At 49.1% G+C, this 19,096-nt stretch overlaps 1 protein-coding gene across 5 annotated transcripts in view; it reads left to right on the forward strand.

The window, feature by feature from the left end:
* The first annotated feature begins 350 nt into the window (after positions 1-350).
* Positions 351-19,096, forward strand: part of SLC43A2 (solute carrier family 43 member 2) — a 33,645-nt gene continuing 14,899 nt past the window's right edge. Inside the window, exons 1-6 of one of the 5 annotated variants that reach the window (XM_030462768.1) lie at positions 351-417; positions 2,634-2,832; positions 10,115-10,304; positions 11,301-11,356; positions 12,061-12,137; positions 18,302-18,394. In XM_030462768.1, coding sequence (XP_030318628.1) covers positions 2,673-2,832; positions 10,115-10,304; positions 11,301-11,356; positions 12,061-12,137; positions 18,302-18,394 — 576 coding nt within the window. In that variant the 5' untranslated portion in view covers positions 351-417; positions 2,634-2,672. Of the gene's footprint in view, positions 418-877; positions 960-2,633; positions 2,833-10,114; positions 10,305-11,300; positions 11,357-11,785; positions 11,967-12,060; positions 12,138-18,301; positions 18,395-19,096 lie in introns of those variants that run through there. The other 4 variants (XM_030462766.1, XM_008490666.2, XM_030462767.1 and 1 more) reach the window with 4 other exon arrangements.

The raw sequence follows: 19,096 nt of genomic DNA on the forward strand, positions 1-19,096 counted from the left end.
TTACGGAAACGGCTTCGGGTGCTGGGCTGGGGCCGTACGAGCAGCAGCCGGTTCGCGGTGCTGCTCTCCCGGCTGCCGCTCGGGGCCGGCGGAGACCGGCAGCAGCCGGCACCGAAACCCGCAGGGGCGTCTTGGAGCCGGGAGGTGGAGCGGGCGGGCCGGCCGGCGGGGCTGCATCCAGCTCCGTATCACCTCCCGCAGCCGTCCTCCCGTTTTCTTCCCTTTTCCGTCTTTTTTTTTTTTTTTTTTTTTTTTTTTTTTTTTTTTTCGGATGCTGGGAGGCGGCGAGTCCCCTCACCGCTGTGGAGTCGGGGTGCGGGGTGTGTGCTTCACCGACCCCGTAGAGGATCCTCCTTAGTCCCGATCTGCCCCGTGCCCAGCCCCGCAGCGCCGGTTGTTGCGTCCGGGGGAGCACAGGTGCGGCCCGGGGAGGAGGGGTACCAGGGGTGCTTCCGGAGGTGATACCGAGGGGGCTCCCGGGGGTAGGGAAGTATTGCGAGTGAGTGCTGGAGAGATAGAGGCTACCGAGGGGTACCGGGCGGAGGGTACCGGGGGAGTAGAACCTGGTAGGTCCTGAGGGGGTCAACTACCGGGAGAGGTACGGGAAGGGGAATCCCGGAGGGTATCGGGGAGAGTGGGTCCCAGAAGGAAAGTACCAGGGGTGGTTCTCGGGGGTTGGAGGAGCGGTCCCGGAGTGTACCGGGAGGAGGATACGGACCGGGAGGTGATTATCTGGGGGATGTTCCGGAGGAGATAGCGGGGGGTACCGGGAGGGGGGGGGGTTACCGGCTCGGCACGTGCCCCGGCGGCAGCAGCGGGCGCGGTGATTGGCTGAGGCAGCGACCAATCAGAGGCGGCTGCTGTTTGCTTCGGAGGACGGATAAAAACCCCGGGTGGGAGCGCGGCGGCGCGGGGGAGGCGGCGGAGGGTGAGCGGCGGGCACCGGGGAGGTTGTGTGGGTATGGAGGCAGGAAGTGGGGGTCTGCGTGGGGTGCAGGAGCGTGGGGAGTGGGGTTGTTATGGGGGGCGAGTGAGGTGATGGAGGGGGCTTTACGTGGAGGGAGGACGGGGGTGCGTGTGGGGTGGGGTTTGCATCGGACCGGGGAGTGGGGGCCTTGAGGGGGCTGTGGAGAGGGAGGGGGTGAGTTGAGGGGAGCAAGGTGTGTTGGGGGGTGGGTTAAGGGGGAGAGGGGTGTGTAAGGGGGGTGTGGATGGGAGTGGTGTTTTTGGGGGGAGGGGGGTGTATTGGGAGAAGGAGGGGTGATGGGGTGAGCTGTGAGGAGGGAGAGGGGCGCGCTGGGTCGGGGCAGGGGAGAGCAGGAGGCAGCGGGGCTGTTGGGGAGAGGTGGATGGGGGGGATTGGTGAGAGAAGCTCTGGGGAGGGGGGGGTTGTTGAGCGAAGGGGTGCGTGAAGGGGGAGGGTGGGTGACTGGTATAGGAAAGAGAGGCCTGTGCCTCAGAGGATCTGTGCTGAGGGAGCGAGGGGTGTGGGTGCAGGGGTGAGGAGGTGAGGAAGGAAATGGGTACTGGGTTTGGGTGGGGATGTGAGGGGCACGGGTGCAGGCCACCTTCCTGGGCCGGGGGTCTCTGCAGCAGCTTGAGGATGGCCCTGTCCCCTTGCAGGGAGCTGTGCTGGGTCCTCGCCCCCCACACACCTCAGAGCAATCTACAGCTGGGCCCTCTGCTCTGGGAAAAGCCTTGAGAAACTGTTTTGGGCTGTGGTGTTTGTAGCCAGCTGACTTATCCAGAGTGCCTGCTGGAGGCACACTCTGGTCTGGCAATAAAGCTCAGCTTGTCTAAAATGGCCACCTGCCTTATGACCCAGGGTTGGCCCTGTTGCTTTGCACTTCATGGCTCCTTAGAGGACAGCCAGGGCTGCTCCCAAATCTGTTGCTTGCTCTTGTGGGCCCTCAGGGACTGTGTCAGGTGGAGCTGGAGACAGTTAATCCAGCTGCAGCATCTGTGGAGCAGCTCAGGGATGCTGAGGTGGAGCAGCACATGTGACAGGGTGGCATGGGACAGGGGTATCTCCAAGCTGAGTGATCTATCAGTTGGCAAAAAGTGCTCCTTGCTGAGCCATCTGTTTTTTTAAACTGCATATGTAGGACCCATGGCAGATGGAAGAGCTCTTCTCATCTTCTAGAGCAGATCTATGCTCCTGCATAGGGCAGAGCAGACCTGGTGGGTGGCTGAAGTTCTGGGGTTCTGGGGCTGCATGTCCTCCCAGGTCCCAGGCTCTGCCTGCAAGCAAATAGGAGGTTGGGGTGCTGGCTAAAGCCCCCCACTCTAGCTCACATTTCCTTGCTGCCTGCCCTGTGCCGTGGACTCTGGGCAGCTGTTGTTTGCTGCATTTTCATACCTGTTGCTTGGGAAGTGGAACAGAGTCCTTGAATGTTCCTCTGTTGTATGGTGTATGCACTGCAGGGGCTGTTCCAAGGGCACCTGTGCTTCCCCCATCCCTCCAGGTGACTTAGCAAGCTGGTACCGGCAAGAACAAGTTTTACACCCAGGTGCCTTTTCTTCAGCAGGCAGGTTTGCTTGTGTTTCAGTGGGGAGATCTTGTCTTAGACCACGCTGCTTGAGCACCTCATGCTGTGTCTGTGTACTCATAGACCTTGTTCTGGTCCCTGCAGGTTGAGACTCTGTGGACAAGGCCATCTTCTCACCCAGCCATGGCACCCACGCTTGCTACCGCCCATCGCCGGCGCTGGTGGATGGCGTTCACAGCCATCATTGAAAACCTGCTCTTCTCTGCTGTCCTGCTGGGCTGGGGGTCCCTCCTCATCATGCTGAAAGCAGAAGGGTTTTACTCCTACCTGTGTTACGAGTCAGGTAAGGATGTTCTGGAGACATCTGTGAATAAGTTGTTGTTGAGGTTTGGTGGTGTGGATCTGGCTGGGGTAGGGCCGAGATCTCCAGATCAGTCATACGGTAGAAGAAAGGGATGTGTGCTCCTTTCCAAATCCAGTGGAATCCTTGTGATGATGTAATGTGCCTATAGTTGCTGTTGCTTTGTGAAGTGAGTGGAATAGAAGCCTTAAAGATTAGGTAAAGCTTTCCTGGAAAGCCTTTTCTGCTTGGCTTGGACTTCTTTCTCTGTATGGTGTCTTGGCTTGTCTCATCTCTGTGAGGGAAAGCCCTGATATGTCCTGAAAGTTGATAATTTCCAGGGAGGGTGTCATGAGATTGTAGGAGGAAACTATGGCCACTTTTCCCTTAGAAATATGAAAGGAAAGAGCAAGGCTGAAAATGAGACAGGGAAGCCAGTGCTGCTGTTGAGAAGCTGCAGAAGTAAATGCAACTGGTGTTTTTGTTCCTCTCCCTCTTGAAACACCCAGGATGTGCTCAAACCAGGCTGAGTCTCTTTAGGGCTGGCAATCCACCTTCTGGCCCAGCTGCAGGAAGTGGTTGTCCATGTTGCAGACACAGCCTTTCAGGAGAGGAGGCAATCCTGTGGTGCAGGAAGGATAATCCTAGGAAAAACATTGTGCAGGTGGGCATAGATCCCCAGCCTGGGCAGGGAGAGAATTGTGGTCTGGGGAATCCCACACTACTGCAGAGTGGGCAGTGGAGTTAAAAGGAACCTGAGGGTAAAGGTGTGGTATGGATTTGGGAAACTGCTGTAGTTACAGGGTTTGTGTGTGCTCAGACATGGGATAACGGAGTGATGAGAGGCAGGAGGTGGGTACTGGGGCTCTCTCCAGTGGTGTGTGAGGGTGGATGAGATAAGGTGGACCAGCCCAATCAATGCTGGTGAGCATGGAGCTGGAAAAGGAAGCAGCAGGGGAAGAGAGGTGGAAATAAGAGTGTGTACCCCAGAGCTCCCAGTGGGTAATGGCTGAGAAGAGCAGGGGAAATCTAAAATGTGGGGAAGCAAAGTCCAAGAAAAAAGTGCCTGTGGATAGTTGTAATCATACTTTGGGTTTTTGGTTATTATTTTTTTCCCCCTTCATGAGCTGCTGGTTATGATCTTCTGCTTTGAGTGCTGGTGGGCAGCTGCCTCAGTCTTGTAGGGCCTGGGTTGGGGCACCTGGCAAACATACATGGATTTGAGTCTTCTGCCAGCTGTTGCTTGGTTGCTTAATTTCCTCCCTATCCTCTGCTCATAGTGAGATGCTTCCAAGTGTGTCTCTGTCACTTGGGCTGCATGAGGGAAAGTCCTCAGCTCCTGGATACCATTCAGGACTTCTGTTTGAGGCAGCTCAGTTCTCACCCAGCCATGGTGACTTTATCACAGGCCTGTGTAAGAGGTCTCATTAAACCTATCAGGTGGAGGCTTTCTGCCACAGAGATAAAACCCATGGGGTTTGATTAGCAAATGCTGACTGTCTCTGCAAGCAGCCATTTTCCTGTCTGCTTCCTGAGATGTGCCCTGCTGACAAACAAAAAGCCCTGCTTCACTTTGGGCCCACCTCCTATTCTTTGCCTTGATTGCTTTAAATCCATCTGCCTTTGTCCCAAATCAGCAAGAGTCACCTTGGTTTCTCACCCACTTTGACCAATCTGTGGTCTGTCTGGCTCTCCCCATTGGAGTGCCTGTGCCACAGACCACAGGGAAAATGCAAATGTTTGGACTGTGGTGAAATTGCTGTTCTGGGGGCAATTTCTTCCTCCCACTGACCAGCCTGTGCCCTGAGGCAGGAGAACTTAAAACCTGAAAATAAATTAATCTAGTCAAATGTTCTCATTGTCCTCAAATATCTGGCCATCACTGCTCAACTCAGTGATGGCTTGTGATGAGCATGGAGGACCAGTTGTGCTGGTGTCCTTGTTCATCCATTCTTACTCTCTCCCCCCCCTCCCCACACCACTGTAATAACCTTGGTAAGTTGGTAGGGAAGAGACCTTGCTCAAAGTGTGGGAAATTGTCACTGAATGATTGGTGCTGAGTGGATTTTAACCCTTTCTGGGATCAGAATGTGTGGTCCCATGGTTGCCTTTCTCAGCATAACCTACTAAATCCTGCCTCCTGAGTGGATACTAGGCTGGAAGGTTGTAGCAAACAAATTATAACTGGTAGCCTTTGGGCACTTGTTGTTTCTGATGCTGCTGTGTGCATGTAAGTATTGCAAAAACCTGACTTTTCCTAATGAGCCAAAGGTTCTTGGCAGGGCTTTTCGTTTGTCAGCAAAAGCTCTTGCACTTTGTGATGTCTTCTAAAGAAGGAGAAAACTAGACCTTGTCCCTTCTGCAGGCTCTTCCCTGAAGGTAGCAGCAGCTACCCAGAAAGTGACTGCAGTTCATGAAGGGCTCCTTGTCCTGTTGAAGTCTTTCCTTTCCCTTCCTGTCCTTAGCTTCTGGGATTGGATTTTGCTCAGTCACCCTTGCAAACATGTCAGGTCTGCTGGACTCTTAACTCAGTTTTTTGAGGGTGGACACCTAGAAAAAAAAAATCCATCTCACTATATCAAGTCCTTTTAAAGCAATTGTGCAACAGGGTTTGAATTGGGGGGTTGTACCTGTTCTGGGCAGCAGGTTTGGCCACATCCTGAGAGGTATGTTTGAAATTTGCTGACAAGGAGCCTGCTTGTGGCACTTTGTTCCCATTTTAATTTTACTCTGCTACCATCTGGCCTTTAACCAAATTGAAGCAGCATCTTTTTATTTTTTGCAAGAGCTGATGCTGCAGTCTTTATCAGGATTCAGGCCTAATCAGCTGCTGGGGAACTCGATCTGTTCAGGGTCTTGCATTGCTACAGCATTACTGGGATTGTGAATCTCAGGGCTTGGGCCTCTGAGACCTGCTTTAGAAAAATAGAATCCTGAACCTGATAATCTGTTTACAAAGAGCAAAGATAAGGAGCCAGTTGAACAGAGGGCTTTCCTCTAAGAGCTGCAGAAAACTGAAGGGGTGATAAGCTAATTAATTCACTTAGAGCAGGTTAAGGTGCCTTGTTATGGGCACAGGTGGAGGTGCTGCCTTATGCCTCTTTGCTTTTATTCATTTGAGGGCTGTGGTGGGCAACTTGCAGTCTGAAGATCCCTCCCAAGCTGTTGAGATGAGACAACAGCTTGTGAAAAGGTTGCACATGCGACCATGTAAACAGGAACCTGGTAAATGTTCCATTTCTGCAGGAAATGTGCTGTGCTGATCAGCAGCTGTCAGTGGTATCAGAGCTGCATGGGAAGGTGCCAGCCCTCGGTGAGAATTGGTTTAAAATGAAACTGCAGCTGGGGAGAGAATGGGAGTTGAGCTGGAGACTGTGCCATGGTTATCTTGGGCTTCCAGCCGGGGCCCTGGAACTGCAAGTGGAGGGACAGGCAGAGAGGGGAAACCCAGATAAATTGCATTTGCAGTGGTATAAAGCAAGAACATCTCCCAGTTCCCAGAAGTATGACACCATCCTGAAAAGAGAAAACATGTTCTTATGTGGGCAGACTGCAGATCAGTTGTTTGCACATGTCTTTCACTGTGATTTTTTTTTTCAACCAGTGTTCCCAGACTCTTTAGCCCTGTTTTTTAAAATTTTATTTATTGATATTCCTCCCCTTTTATTAAAAAAAAAAAGTAAGAGGAAGGTGATTCTGTGCAGGCTGTGTCCCACAGAGCTATTGCTGGGGTGGCTGTGGATGTTTTGTCTGCTTGGTTCAATCTGATCCATGAAACAAGATGAAAGGAAACCTTCTCTCTGCTGTCTGAGATGGCAGTCACTCCTGAAAAACCCAGACTCGTTCCTCTGGTAATGTGGTGTGTGCCTGGGATTTAAAGAGGTCAGCAAAGAGTAGTTAATGATTGACCCTCTCATGAAACCTACAGCTCTTAGTTTGGGAGAAAGGATGACTTTAAATGTTCCAATAACATCCTGAACAAATCCCAGCGATGAGCTTGACATAAATGATTACTGAGGCAGCCTTCCTCTCACCTAAGCTGTCAGTCTTTTAATAGTAACCTGAACTACTAATTGGGCAGTAGAAATCCTGCTGCTTGTAGTGCTTTAAAAATAGGCAGTATGTTCTTGTAATTGGTGATAAAGACTTGCAGGTTCTTCTAGCTTGCCAGTGAGAGTGGTGAGTGTGCATGGGCTGAGCCTGGTGGCATCAGGCAAATCCTCCTGTGCACATGGTTTTGGCAGGAGAATTTAGGGTGGGCACACAGGCAGCCCTTCCCCAGAGCACTGCTGCAGATGGAGCCAGGCACGTAGGAGACTTTCTCCAGCAGTGTGGCGTGCACTGATCTGGAACAGGATCTGAGCTGTGATTTAGGGAAACTGCTGTTTGCTGTAACCAGGTGCATTAGGGAGGTGAGTAGTTAGGCAGGTTCTCTGCCCATTAATCTCCTCTCAGCTGCATGTCACTCAGATGCTGCCACTTGCTGCCTTTGCTGGTGCTGCTGGCACATGGATGAGGTGGCTCTCAGCTGGACCCTGTGCATGTTGCACATACCTACAGCACCTCCAAAATGTTCTATTTATGGAGGTGGCTCAAAAAAGATCAGAAGATGTCGGGGTGCCAAAGGCTGCTTGAACGATTTCCATAACGCCTCAGTGGTTCTTCTCTTGTTGCTCAGGGCCTGCTTCTATTTTCACAAACAATTTGTATTTCCACATCGCGCTGTTGCCTTGGCCCCTCCTTGGAGCTGGCAATGAACAGCTGTAAATAAGGTGGTTGGGACAAGTAGGGACTGAAGCTTGGTGCCCTGTTCCCAGCCTTCCTGGCAAACCTTCAGAGAGGGCCAAGTTTCCTTGCTTTTTCTGAGCTGTGTCCTCTTTGCCTCCTGGTGTTGCTGCCTGTCCTGCATGCCATCCAAGGGTTTGTGAGCTGGTGTGTGCTGCAGCAGCTCCTTGGGGTAATGTTGCAACTGTAGATGTCGATACATTAACAGTAATTTGTCTACTCCAGCTTTAAATGCCAAATATTTCTGGCTTGACATCTCTTCGTGGGGAAAGCTGACAGGCTTTTTAACATATGCAGCCAGAAGTTTTAAGGTCACTGCACTGTCCACATCCCTCCACCCTTCTTCCACTCCACAGCTGAGCTCTCTGTAGAGTGCTGACACAGGGAAACCACTACTACTTTGTCACTCTTTCTCCCCCCCCCCCCCCTTGTTTTCCTGAGCTTAACCTCTCACCCACATCTGTTTCCTATTAATTTATCTCTGTGGAGAGCCCAAAAAGCCTTGATGCTGTGGGTGAAGCTGTATGCCTCTGCCTGCCTCATGGAGATACTGCCAGAAGTGAGTGTTTAAGAACTTGGAACACAGCCAGAGGAGAATGTGAGGGAAAGATGGATGAAAAAGATTAAGATGCAGTGTGAAAACTGCAGAAAGTGTCCCAAGTCTGTCCAGGACTGATTTCTAAGGATGTGACTTGGGAGCTTTGTGTTCTGGAGTTCTGTCCTCTCTGCAGAAGGGATGCTAATGGGACATGTGGCTGTTTGGAGATACATCAGTTGTTTACTCTGGCTGTCCATGACAAGCAGGGTGAGGGGAGAACAGGTCAAATTATTTGCACATGTCAAAGGAATGGAATAAGCAGTCATCACTGCCCACAGGCATTTTGAGACTGTTTAGTAAAGGTGTTGGTGTGAGCAGTGTAAATGGGGAGAAATGCTGTGTGCCTTCCCCAGAGTACTACAGCTCCTAAGCCTCAAATATCATATCAGTGTCTGAATTCCTGCTAATACCTGGTGTCTGAAAGGTGGAGTGTGATTTGCTTGCAGTGGACACAGAGGTGGGAGGTTTGGCCAACTAGGAGAACCAGGGTGAAACCAGTAATGGTGTTGAGGCTTGGGTAGAAGGGAAGGAGTTGCAAGACAGGACTGTGTGATTTCCAGACACAGGAAGGGCAAGAGCAGCCAAGGGGATCCCCTCCACAAGCTGCACTGAGCAGTGAATGTGAAATCATTTGTGTGAGGGATTCCTGCTAATTAACTGTTAATGAACCAGGGCTCATTGGGAATCAATGATCTTGCTTCATGCAGATGGTTATGTAGGTGACTTTGTCTGTGCCTCCTTCAATATTAGACTTTGTCAGATCAATTATTAAATGTGGAGGAGAGTGTTTTATGTCAGTAGCTTGCAGCAGCAGTAAGAAAAACAAGTGCTTTGTCATACCAGTAAAGGTTACTTATAAGTCAGAGAAGAGTTGGGAGGAGTGCAGTGCACCAGAGCTCTGAGTTAATGAAAGTCTAGAGGCACACATGCTTGCTTGAGGGGTTGTAAGCCACTTTGGGGTGGGATTGTAAGAGGAGCAGAGTTAACATGAGGCAGTAAAACTGCTGCTGCAAAGAATAGGGAACTTGTTTTTTGGTTTTGTTTTTTTTTTGGTCAACTGTTTCTCTGTTACACAACGTGGGCTCTGTTCAGCGTGGGAGTTTGCATGCAGAGTTACTCATCTATGGACAAGAACAGAAAGCTGGAGATATCATTGATCTGTATGGCCTAAACCCACTTGGAAAGAATAGAAAATGTTAATTATGGGACAGAAGTTAGATGCATCAATCTCTTAACAAAGGGAGAAGGCAGGTGAGCTGCCAGCCCTCCTGGGGACAGGGTAGTTAAATCCAGGAAGCATATTTTGGAGCCAGGGCAGTCAGGAAGCAGGGTGGCTGCTGCAAAGCCATCCCTCATCCTGATGCCCACAGTGGGAGTAGGAAGCTTGTCGTTTGAGCAGGCTGTCACCCTGTGCCAGCCCTTGTCAGCCCAGTGTCCCGAAATAACTGATTTGGCTGTGGTTATTGCTTCCAGTTTAGTTAGGCAAAGGATCTGTGAGAACATGCCAGTTGTGGATTAGGAGAACCCTATTTTTGTATTAGTCCCTTCAGGATCTTCTGCTGTCCCCTGTAATGGCCAGGGCCTTGCCGTTATGGTTGTTTTTATAAATTAATGAATTTCTGTCTTTTAAGTTGTCACCCTGCTTAGGGTACTTGTTCCCTGGGTGCCTGTGCATCTCTTTTCCTATTCCCAGCTGAGCTTGTGAGTTTTCCTCTAGTCTTCTGCTGCTCTTCTTTCCCTTCTTCATTCCTCATTGATGATAACACAAAATGTAGTGTGGAGGGATGTATGCCTGGTGTGCTGTGCCACCCTGCTTGTGGGGCTTCTTTCTTCCCTTCCCCCTGCAATTCTGCAGGCCCATCCTGGCATGCTGCAATGACAACCCTCTGTCATCCCCTGTAGAAAACATCACCAGCAGCCCTCAACATGAGAACAGCACAGATTCAGAGCACAAATGGCCTTCCTGCAACGCCCAGGATGAGATGCTGAACTTGGCCTTCACCATTGGGTCCTTCCTGCTCAGTGCCATCACTCTGCCCCTGGGAATTGTCATGGACAAGTATGGTCCTCGCAAGCTGCGGCTGCTTGGCAGGTCAGTGTCTTGGGCTCCCTGCATGGGCTGAGGGCTGGAATTGTGTTGCTGGGGGCAAATGGGTGCTGTCTGGGTGCTGTGGTTGTTGGGTCCTGGCAGCCTCAGGGACTGTATGAGGGATGGTGCTGGGAGCTGCTGGCAATGCATTGGAGCAGCTCTGGGATAATTTCAGCCAGCGCAATAAATTGCTCCATAAAGGAAGGGCCTGGGACTCCATGTCCACCTTTCAGCTCTCCAGTGTTGCTCCCAGGCTAGATGGAGCCTGGAGGAAGAGTGGAGTCATTTGTGAGTCATGGAGGGTTAGCTTTTTCCTTCAGCTGGGAGCTATGTGTCCTGAGAGGCACAAAACCAAGATGTTACATCACTGCTTGCGAGCTGGGGAGTTAACTTGGGGATAAACACATCCTGCCTGCCTTTGCTAGGGCTCTTCTCTGACATGTGGGGTGTGTTGCTTTCTGCCTCAAATTACAAGGTTGTTAGCTACTGCCATCATGGTATGTAGGGAACAGGAACTTGATGGGCACAGTGGAGCTCAGCACTGGTTAATCTGGCACTAGAAATCAAACTGGGCTGTAGGCAGAGTGGGCAAAAAAAGAGCAAGTCTCTGACTCAAACCCTACCAGAGAAGAGCAGGTAAAGACTCTGAGTGCTGTGCTGTGACCACAGATGGGTCTGAGGACAAAGGCTCCTTGCTGCCCTTGGTCACCTTTGGTGGTGAGAGCTGGCAAAGCTCTGTGCTAGAGAACCAGTAAGGGATTTTGGTCCAGTAAGAGTCAGTATTGGGAGGAAAAGTTGCTACCTCAGCCCTTCTGCAAGGTTGGTTGTTGGTTGTTTTTTTTTAATATTTGGGTATTTCCCTGGGTTTTTCTTCCCAAATTGTCAGCTTTCCTCCCTCTTACAGAAATTATACTGTGCTTGCTTAATGAGGTGCTGAGGGGACAGAAGGATGTGCAATTTACTGTCTGTAAGAAGCTCATGGTTTTGGTTCCCTTTCAGTGCCTGCTTTGCTGTGTCCTGTGTGATGATTGCTTATGCTGCCAGCAACCCAGACTGTAAGTGGCCATTTCTCTTCTGGGCTGGGAAGGCTTTGGGGCTCTGGGTGGGTTTTTTGTTTGGTTTTTTTGGGCAGCAGACAATTGTTTATGACACTGCATGCTCTGTCACACCTCTTGTGCTGTCTTGAAGTCTTGCTGAGGACAAAAGCCAAGCATCTGCTGGCTCTGGGGAGGGCTGGTGTTTCACAGCCCTGAGTGGCCAAGGATCTGAGATAGCCAGGTCTTTCAGCTTTGCTTTAGGGCTGGGCCAGGTCCTGTAAAGGAGCACTTCCAAACATGTTTGTGGCTTTTCAGGGTTGGAAGATCAGTTGAGGCACACAATGTGTGGTTGGTTTTCTCACTAGGGATAGATGGAGGTTGTTCCTCAAGACTAGGTGGTGAGAGGACACTTTGAAGCCAGCTGTTTCAAGTGAATCTTCCTTTTAGGACCCATTCAGACAAGCTGCATCAGCAAGTCTGTTCATCAGAGAAAACAGACCCATCCATTCTGGAGAGAGATGATCCCATCCTGAGCTCCCTGTTGGAATACAGCCCTTGCCCTCCCCCTCTGTGGCTGGGAAGATGGGTGCTGCAATGTGACATGTCCTGAGGGTGTTGATCTACTGAGGTTTATATGTGTCAGATTCAAAGCCCTCTGGGCTCTGTCTCCTTTCCCTCTCCACCCCAGTAAAAGCTAAGGGTGATGTTTTTTATTGTTGCAGCTCTGTCTGTGCTGATATTCATTGCACTGGCTCTGAATGGCTTTGGTGGGATGTGCATGACATTCACATCACTTACGGTAAGCGAAGAGTTATTACCTGGCTCTGTAATTCCTTCCTGTGGCTGTGAGCTGGGCTAGCAGGAAAGAACAAAGTGGATCTTTTGCCTGTGGCTTGAATAGCACATGTTTTTGTTTGGTACAAAGGATCAGTCACTCTTTCACCTGAAAGGCTGAGCACTAGGTGGTTATTCTAGGGCTTTTTTTCAGAGTTCTTTTTTTTGTTACCTGCCCCTTCCATTTCAGGTGAAGGAGAAGGCTGGGGGAGGAAGGAAATGTTTTTGTCAAGGACTCAAATTGTAATATGCCTGTACATGCAGTGCTCAGCTACCTGGCACAGGCTGGACATGTGTTTGCACTGGGTTTAGCATTGACATGTTGCAGGAAGAATCAGCAGGGCACAAACCCTTGCAGCTGGGTATGATAAGCTTTCTGCAAAACAGTTTGTATCTCAACCCCAGGAAAACAGGTCTTGAGCACAAAAGCTTTTCCTCTTGGAAGGGCAAGAGTTCCTCCAGGTTTCCTTGGAAAAGCTGTGTTGTTGAATACACCTGGCTCCATCTGCACATCCCACTTAGGTCTGTTCAGTCTGTGGTTTGTATTGCAAGCATTGGTCACCTGTTGTCAGATGGATCTCTACATTTTGGGGTTCTTTTTGCCTGGAAACAGAAGCAAGAATGTCCTCCAAGTATCTGCTTTATTTTCTGCCTCATGACCCTGATCCTTGCCAGTGTTACTGAAACAGCTGGGTGGAAACCCTCCCAGAAAACAGTCGGAAAAGCACTGCTGTTTCTTGAGCTGAGGTTAAAAACTTTGATTTGAACTGCAAGACCTTGAACTTGCTGTTGAAGTGAAACTTGCTTTAAGGTAACCTAGGACAAGGCTCACACACTGGCTGAACTCCTGAGACCTAAATTTGGCCGAGGCTGGGTTCACAGATCACTGTCTACTGTGATCTTGCTGCTGCTGTTGCTTTCATATATTCAAAGCTTTCAAAACTCTGTGCAGATGTCAGGCTTCCCTTCATATGTAGTGCTCTTGGCTGTGGTCCCAAAAGACTATAGGGCAAATGTCCTCATGCCACACTTCAAATAAAAGCAAGGAAGAGAGGAGCACACCAGGACTGTTGTGGGAGAGGAGAGGATTCTCACCCTGCTGCTGCCAGTGTTGGTGATTGTCTCTCTGGGTGGTTATTAAGGGGTCACAGATTATTTTAGAGCCACTGGTGATAACAGGAGGAAGGGCAAAGCTAGGGCAGAAATACACTGGATGTGCTGTACTGTGGCTTTTAGCAGCAGAGGAAATGAGAAAAGTCACTTATTAGCACCCTAATTAGCGAGCCTGTGCTGCAGCACTGAGGAAGTACAGCTGCAGGAAAAAGATTGAATATTCCAGGAGATCCAGGCCTTGAAGAGGTCTGAACCAAGTAGTGATGTCTTGAGTTCACAGAGGGAGAGCCCAGCTTCTCCAGACAATTGTGGGTTTTGTGAAGACTTGAGGTGGCTTTGACTTGTCAAATCCAAATTCAGCTGGTCCCTGTCAAGCTGCACAGAGGCATTTAATACCTGAGACTTGTGACTGTGATTGAAAACACACTGAAGTGGGAGGGGAGCACATGTTCATCTGCACTGTAGTGTAGCTGTGGTGGTGGCTGTTTTAAGTGGGTGTAATTTGCTCATTGGCAGCTTGCTGGGTTGTCCCTGCATGGTTCTGCCTGCAAGCTGGTGTGCTCATAGTTGGTGTGTCAATTTGCTTGGTGTTCATTGGTGATGTGGTGATTTCCTTTGGGCCTTTTCCACCTGTGGCCCGTGGAGACATGGAGTGTGGGATGGCAGGTCCATGGCTTGCAGGCTCTGGGCAGTTTGATTTGCATGCCCAGTGCTCCTGCATTGTGCCTGGGAAGGGCTGAAGCTGGAAGGGGAGACTCAAAAGACAATTTTAAGGATGTTCATTACACAGTGGTGGTGAGTGCTAATCAACTTCTGGTGCCAAATAAGCTTGTTCTGCCTGACACAGGCACTGCCTGCCAAGCACACATGTGCATGCACAAGTCATATAGCAAGGTGACTTCCTTCTGCCAGCTACAAGTGACCCCAAGTGCCTCCAGGAAATGGGTCAGACCCACTGGTGCATGAACTGGTCCTCTGCCACCCCAGGCAGGATGTAGTTGCTGCAGGGTGGCTGTGAAGGAGCCTCTGCATCGTGTGAGGTTGGAATGCTCCTCATGTGCTTCATGAGGTGTTGAAACCTCCCAGGGCACCTGCATGTGTGGGCATGGTGTGATTGGATGGGAGGGCAGGAGATGGGGATCCTTGGTGCTTCTGCAAGGGATAAATGGGATCTCTGAGGATTACAGCCTGGGACAGTAGTCCATGAAGCTTTGTCTCTTGGGTTTAAAGCCTTTTTCAGTAACAAGTACCCAGGGGATCATGAAAGCACATGGCAAGCAGCATAGCTGCTGTTCCTGGGTGCCTGGTGTTGTGGTTTGGGAGGAGGGGGAGTGAGCAAGCAAGTGGGGCTGTTCCCAGTTCTGGGAACAAGGTCAGACTGTGCCTGTTGTGAAAATGCAGAGGGGAGATTTCTGCCTCGTGACTTGGTCTTGGCCAATGTAAGTGCAGATTGGAAATGGAAACAGATCTGTGTTGGTGGCTCTTACAGCAACGCAGGAATCTGGCGCTGGTTCTGCTCTGAAGCTGTTTCATGCAAAGAAATAAACATGTGTGATAAATTACCACAAAGAGCCTTTTATAGATTGTTTTCTGTCCTGTTTTCCTTTCAAAGAATTACAGCTGCTTTGCTCTTATTTTCTGCCACAAACAGCACCCTTTAATTGGAGCTTGGGGGGGAGGGGGGGGGGCATCTCTGTGTAGGGAATCTTTTCTGTTTGGAAATATTAGGAAAACTTTGGGCTCTGTGATCTTTTGTTTGCTGGAGAATGGGAACAGGAATTTCTATACGCTTTGGACAAAGCAGGCAGTTTGAGGCTTTCCTGAAGAAAGTATTTTTAGTGTCTGTATAACTTGCAAATATACTCCTGATAGGGAAAACAAAGTTTAGCTTGAACAAAAGTTCTGTTCTTCAGTAGTCCATAATTCCTTGACTTTTTCCACTGTTTTTTATACAGACTTGACAGAGGAGGGAAATTGGGTTTGGTAGTATCTTTGTATATGGATTGTCTCCAGGAATAAGATGAAAAAAATATTTTAAAATATATATAAATCAAAGGTCTTAAATTCACTATAAGGCAGATGAAAAAAACCATCTGCAAGTGGAAGTTATTTTATCAGTTTAATCAGTTTAACAGTTATGGTATAGCAAAAATAAGTTACAGGATCTTTGAGACAGGACATAAAGTTAATAGTACATTGAGTATTACTGACCTTTAAACAGAAGGCGTAAGAGTTTGTCACCAAGGCTGGGGGAACTGGCCCTATCATACCAGAAAGGGCAGAAGTTAGTGGAGGAATCCCTTCTGGCCTGCAGGGATAAGCTCAGAATGAGGATCAGATCTTTTTGGCAGAAAAACAACGAGCCCACTTGCTCTGTGGCTTGGGTTGGTTTTTTCTCTCTCTCTGGTTCATTTTTTCCAATGTGTGCTCCTATAAAGACAGCATGAAAAATGGCTTCATAAATAGTGTGTTATTTTAGTAGCTGGTCTTCTAGATGAGACCTGCACAGGCATTGCCAGTGCTGGCACTTGCAGTCTGAGAGGTTTTCTGTTGGGATGAGGACTACTATTTCCCATTGCTTCTCCTCTGCCTCTCCAGGTAGTCTCAGATTTCTTTTCCTCCCCAGTACTCAGTGTTTGCAGTTTCTGCTTTGATTGAATTGGGTAGGACCTTAAATCTCCTATGTCCAATTTATCAGCTTGCTTGGTGCCAAATAGGCTTTTAGGAAATCTCTAGCCTTTCTAGGACTTCTGTCCCCATCAAGGCAAAAGCAGATTTGGGTTTTCCTGGGCATAACTGCTTGCTTTCAGGCCTGCTCTATGTTTCCAGTAGCCCTCAGAGCAGGAGGATCCACCTGGGAGTTGCTTGTTTGCTGTATGAAAAAGGCTTTTTGTGCTATCTAGGGCTCTGGGGAAAACCAGCCCAAGCCAAGAAGCAGCTGTGTTTGTGGAGCTCTTGCCCTGCTCTGAGCTCCCCAGCAGGAGCAGCTGTTTGTTGTAATTTCTGGAGATTATTTTAGGTTTGGGGTATTTGTGATTAAATGAATGCCCTGCCTGGTGCTGGTGACTGGCCTTTTTGCAACCTGCAGATACTGGATTCTGCAGATGCCTTTTTCTAGGGTGCGTATTTAGGCCACTGCTTCCAAGAAGAGGTGGTTTGTTTTTTGTTTTTTTTTTTTTGTGCCTGCTAACAGACCTTTGGATCCTTTGCCATTTCCTGTCTGCAGCTCCTGAAAGCAGCCTGTTGGCAGCTCTCCCGTATGCAGGGATCTGGGGGGTGGGTGTGGGGATCCTGGCTGCAGAGGAGTGCAGCGTTTTCTGCCTCTGGCTTCACCGCAGCAGCAGCATCAGGCTGGGCACATCCTTGCTGCAGTTCCCTGGCTGGGGTTATCTGAGGACCTGGAGACTGCACTGCATAGGAAGCTCTGCAGTGAGAGAGGGAGGTGATAAACAGCCAGATGGATCCTCAAGTGTTCCTGCACAGGAATACTTGGGTTGTAAACACCCTGGTCCTGCCGTGACACAAGCCAGATTTGCTTGCCTTATATGCTGCTCCTGGGAAAGATGGATTTGTTTTTCAGCAGTGGAAGGGGAATGTGATGACAGCATTTGCTTGCTCGGCCTCTGCCTAATGGTCTCTGAATCATTTTGCTCAGTAGCATCTTTAAACAGATAAAATGCCAGTTATGCTTCCAGTCCTAGAAGGCACCCACAGTGTCCTGCTTTGAGGCCTTCTGAGGCTGACGTGGTAGTGATGCCCAAGTGAATTTGGGGAGTAAGTGATGCAAAAAAAGGAGGTGGGAGGGAAATCTGCCTGCCTGCCTGCAGCAGAATCTCTGCCTGTTGACCAGCTTCAGGAGCTGAGCTCTGCAGCCTGTAGACTTCAAAGCTTCTCCCTGTAATTCCCAGTTTGCAGGCAGTCATTGGTTAGTGATGGAAACTTGTTCACTTCTGGCTTTTTAGAAAAATGGGGAGTTCCTTGTTTCCCAAGGGATTAGGAAGGTTTTGCAGCTCTTTCTTCCTGCTCCACTCTTCTTTTGGGTCCTGAGTGGAAGCAGGGACTGGAGATGCAGCCTGGGAATGCTTTTGCTGTTGCTGTAGCAGAAGTGGCTGCTTTGAGCTGTCCCTCTGCTTTCCCAACGGATCCTTGCAGAACCAGCCTGGTCTGTTCTTGGCAATGCCATCACACCTGAAAGGAGCCCAGCAGCAAAGTGGGGTGGGTGGCAGGATTAGCAACGTGAGGTGCTGTTGACTGCTGCTTCCTGCAGAGTTCAGCAGCTTTGTAGGCAAAAAAGCTTTGGATTATCTCAGTGTTTGTGATTGCCTTCCTGCAGCCAGCTCCAAGGTAGTGTGCTTGGGCATCTGAGCCATCCACCTGAAGGACAAATTACCTGTTTTAGCCCCTCTTGCAGAGAGTCAGGAGCCAGGGACCTAAGTAAAAATGGAAATGCAAACAGCAACACAGTTTGTCTCTGTTCCTTCTTGTTACAACAGGAACTTTCTGGTCTACTGCAAAGATTTGAGTGCTGACCATGGGTACATAAACAAACCTGGCAGTTCAAGGTGTTGCAGGGTGTGTTAAAAACTGTGAAGCTATCACAACCTGTGTCTTAAATGGACCAAAAAGAGTGATATGTAGAGATCTTGAGCATGTATTTTTTGGAGTGGAAAGGAGGTGGTGGCTACAGACATGAAGTAAGGAATTCCTGAAGAAAGCACAAAGGCTGGGTTAAACACTTCTGTGGTAAAGGGAACCAATGCAAAGTATGCTGTCAGTCTGGAAGGGAGCAGTGTCATAAATCTTAGCTTGTAGATGTTTCCTGACACTGGAGACACCAATGCAACCTGTAGAGCAATATCTTGAAGAGAAGTCATTCTTGAATAAAACTGGCAGGTTCAGCTTCTGGTATCCAGGAGTCTTAATCCTAAATGCCAAGATCTTCTAAACAAAGTTTCCAACCCTTTTTTTCCCTTTGCCTTGGCAGCAGCCAGTTTCAACCAATTTTTGTTCCCCCAGCTGCCCAACATGTTTGGTGACCTTCGTTCCACATTCATTGCTCTGATGATTGGCTCCTATGCTTCCTCTGCTGTGACTTTTCCAGGAATCAAGGTGAGACCGTGGGATTGTGACTCATGACTGGTGGTGTTGAGCTGGAATTTTGCACCATGTAGCAATGATGTGGCAAGAAAGGGGGATTGTTTGTTACAGCACTCTTTTAGAGATGTGCAAAATTCAGTTTCCTACTGCTAAAGACTTCCCAAGTTGACTGCCTCAGGAACTCAACAATACTGAAAAGAGAACAGTTTGTTTCCAATGTAAAGGTGTTAAGTAAAATTTTAAAGGTGTTAAGTAAAAGTGAAGAGCTGAGGATCTTTTTTATGAAAGGTTGCTTTTTAAAATTCTAAAATATACACATGCATTAAAATACTCCCTAATCTGTGTGGTTGTCACAGGTGGTTGAACAAAGTTCAGAGTTAGCAAACAGCACTGAAGGCACAGAAGAGATGGGCAGTTTGGCTGCTTTGGTAGATCACTAGTGGTTCTGAACCTGAGATGTTTCATATAAGTGGGGGTACAGTAAAGGTAAGCTAGTCTCAAGTAGTTTGGGAAGTTCCTGCTGGATTTTTGAGGAGGTCCTAGATGAAAACCTTTGGCAATCATCTTCAATAAATAGAGCTGCATGCTGTTCCAGCTGGAGGTCCTGTTGTTGCTATAAAAGATGTGGAATACATCTCTTTCCAAGCCTGCATGTCACAGAACTGTTCTTTGTTGCCACTCGAGTTAAACCCATTTTCAATGTAGAACATTTTT

Source organism: Calypte anna, chromosome 19 (assembly GCF_003957555.1).
Source record: "Calypte anna isolate BGI_N300 chromosome 19, bCalAnn1_v1.p, whole genome shotgun sequence".
NCBI lineage: Eukaryota > Metazoa > Chordata > Aves > Apodiformes > Trochilidae > Calypte > Calypte anna.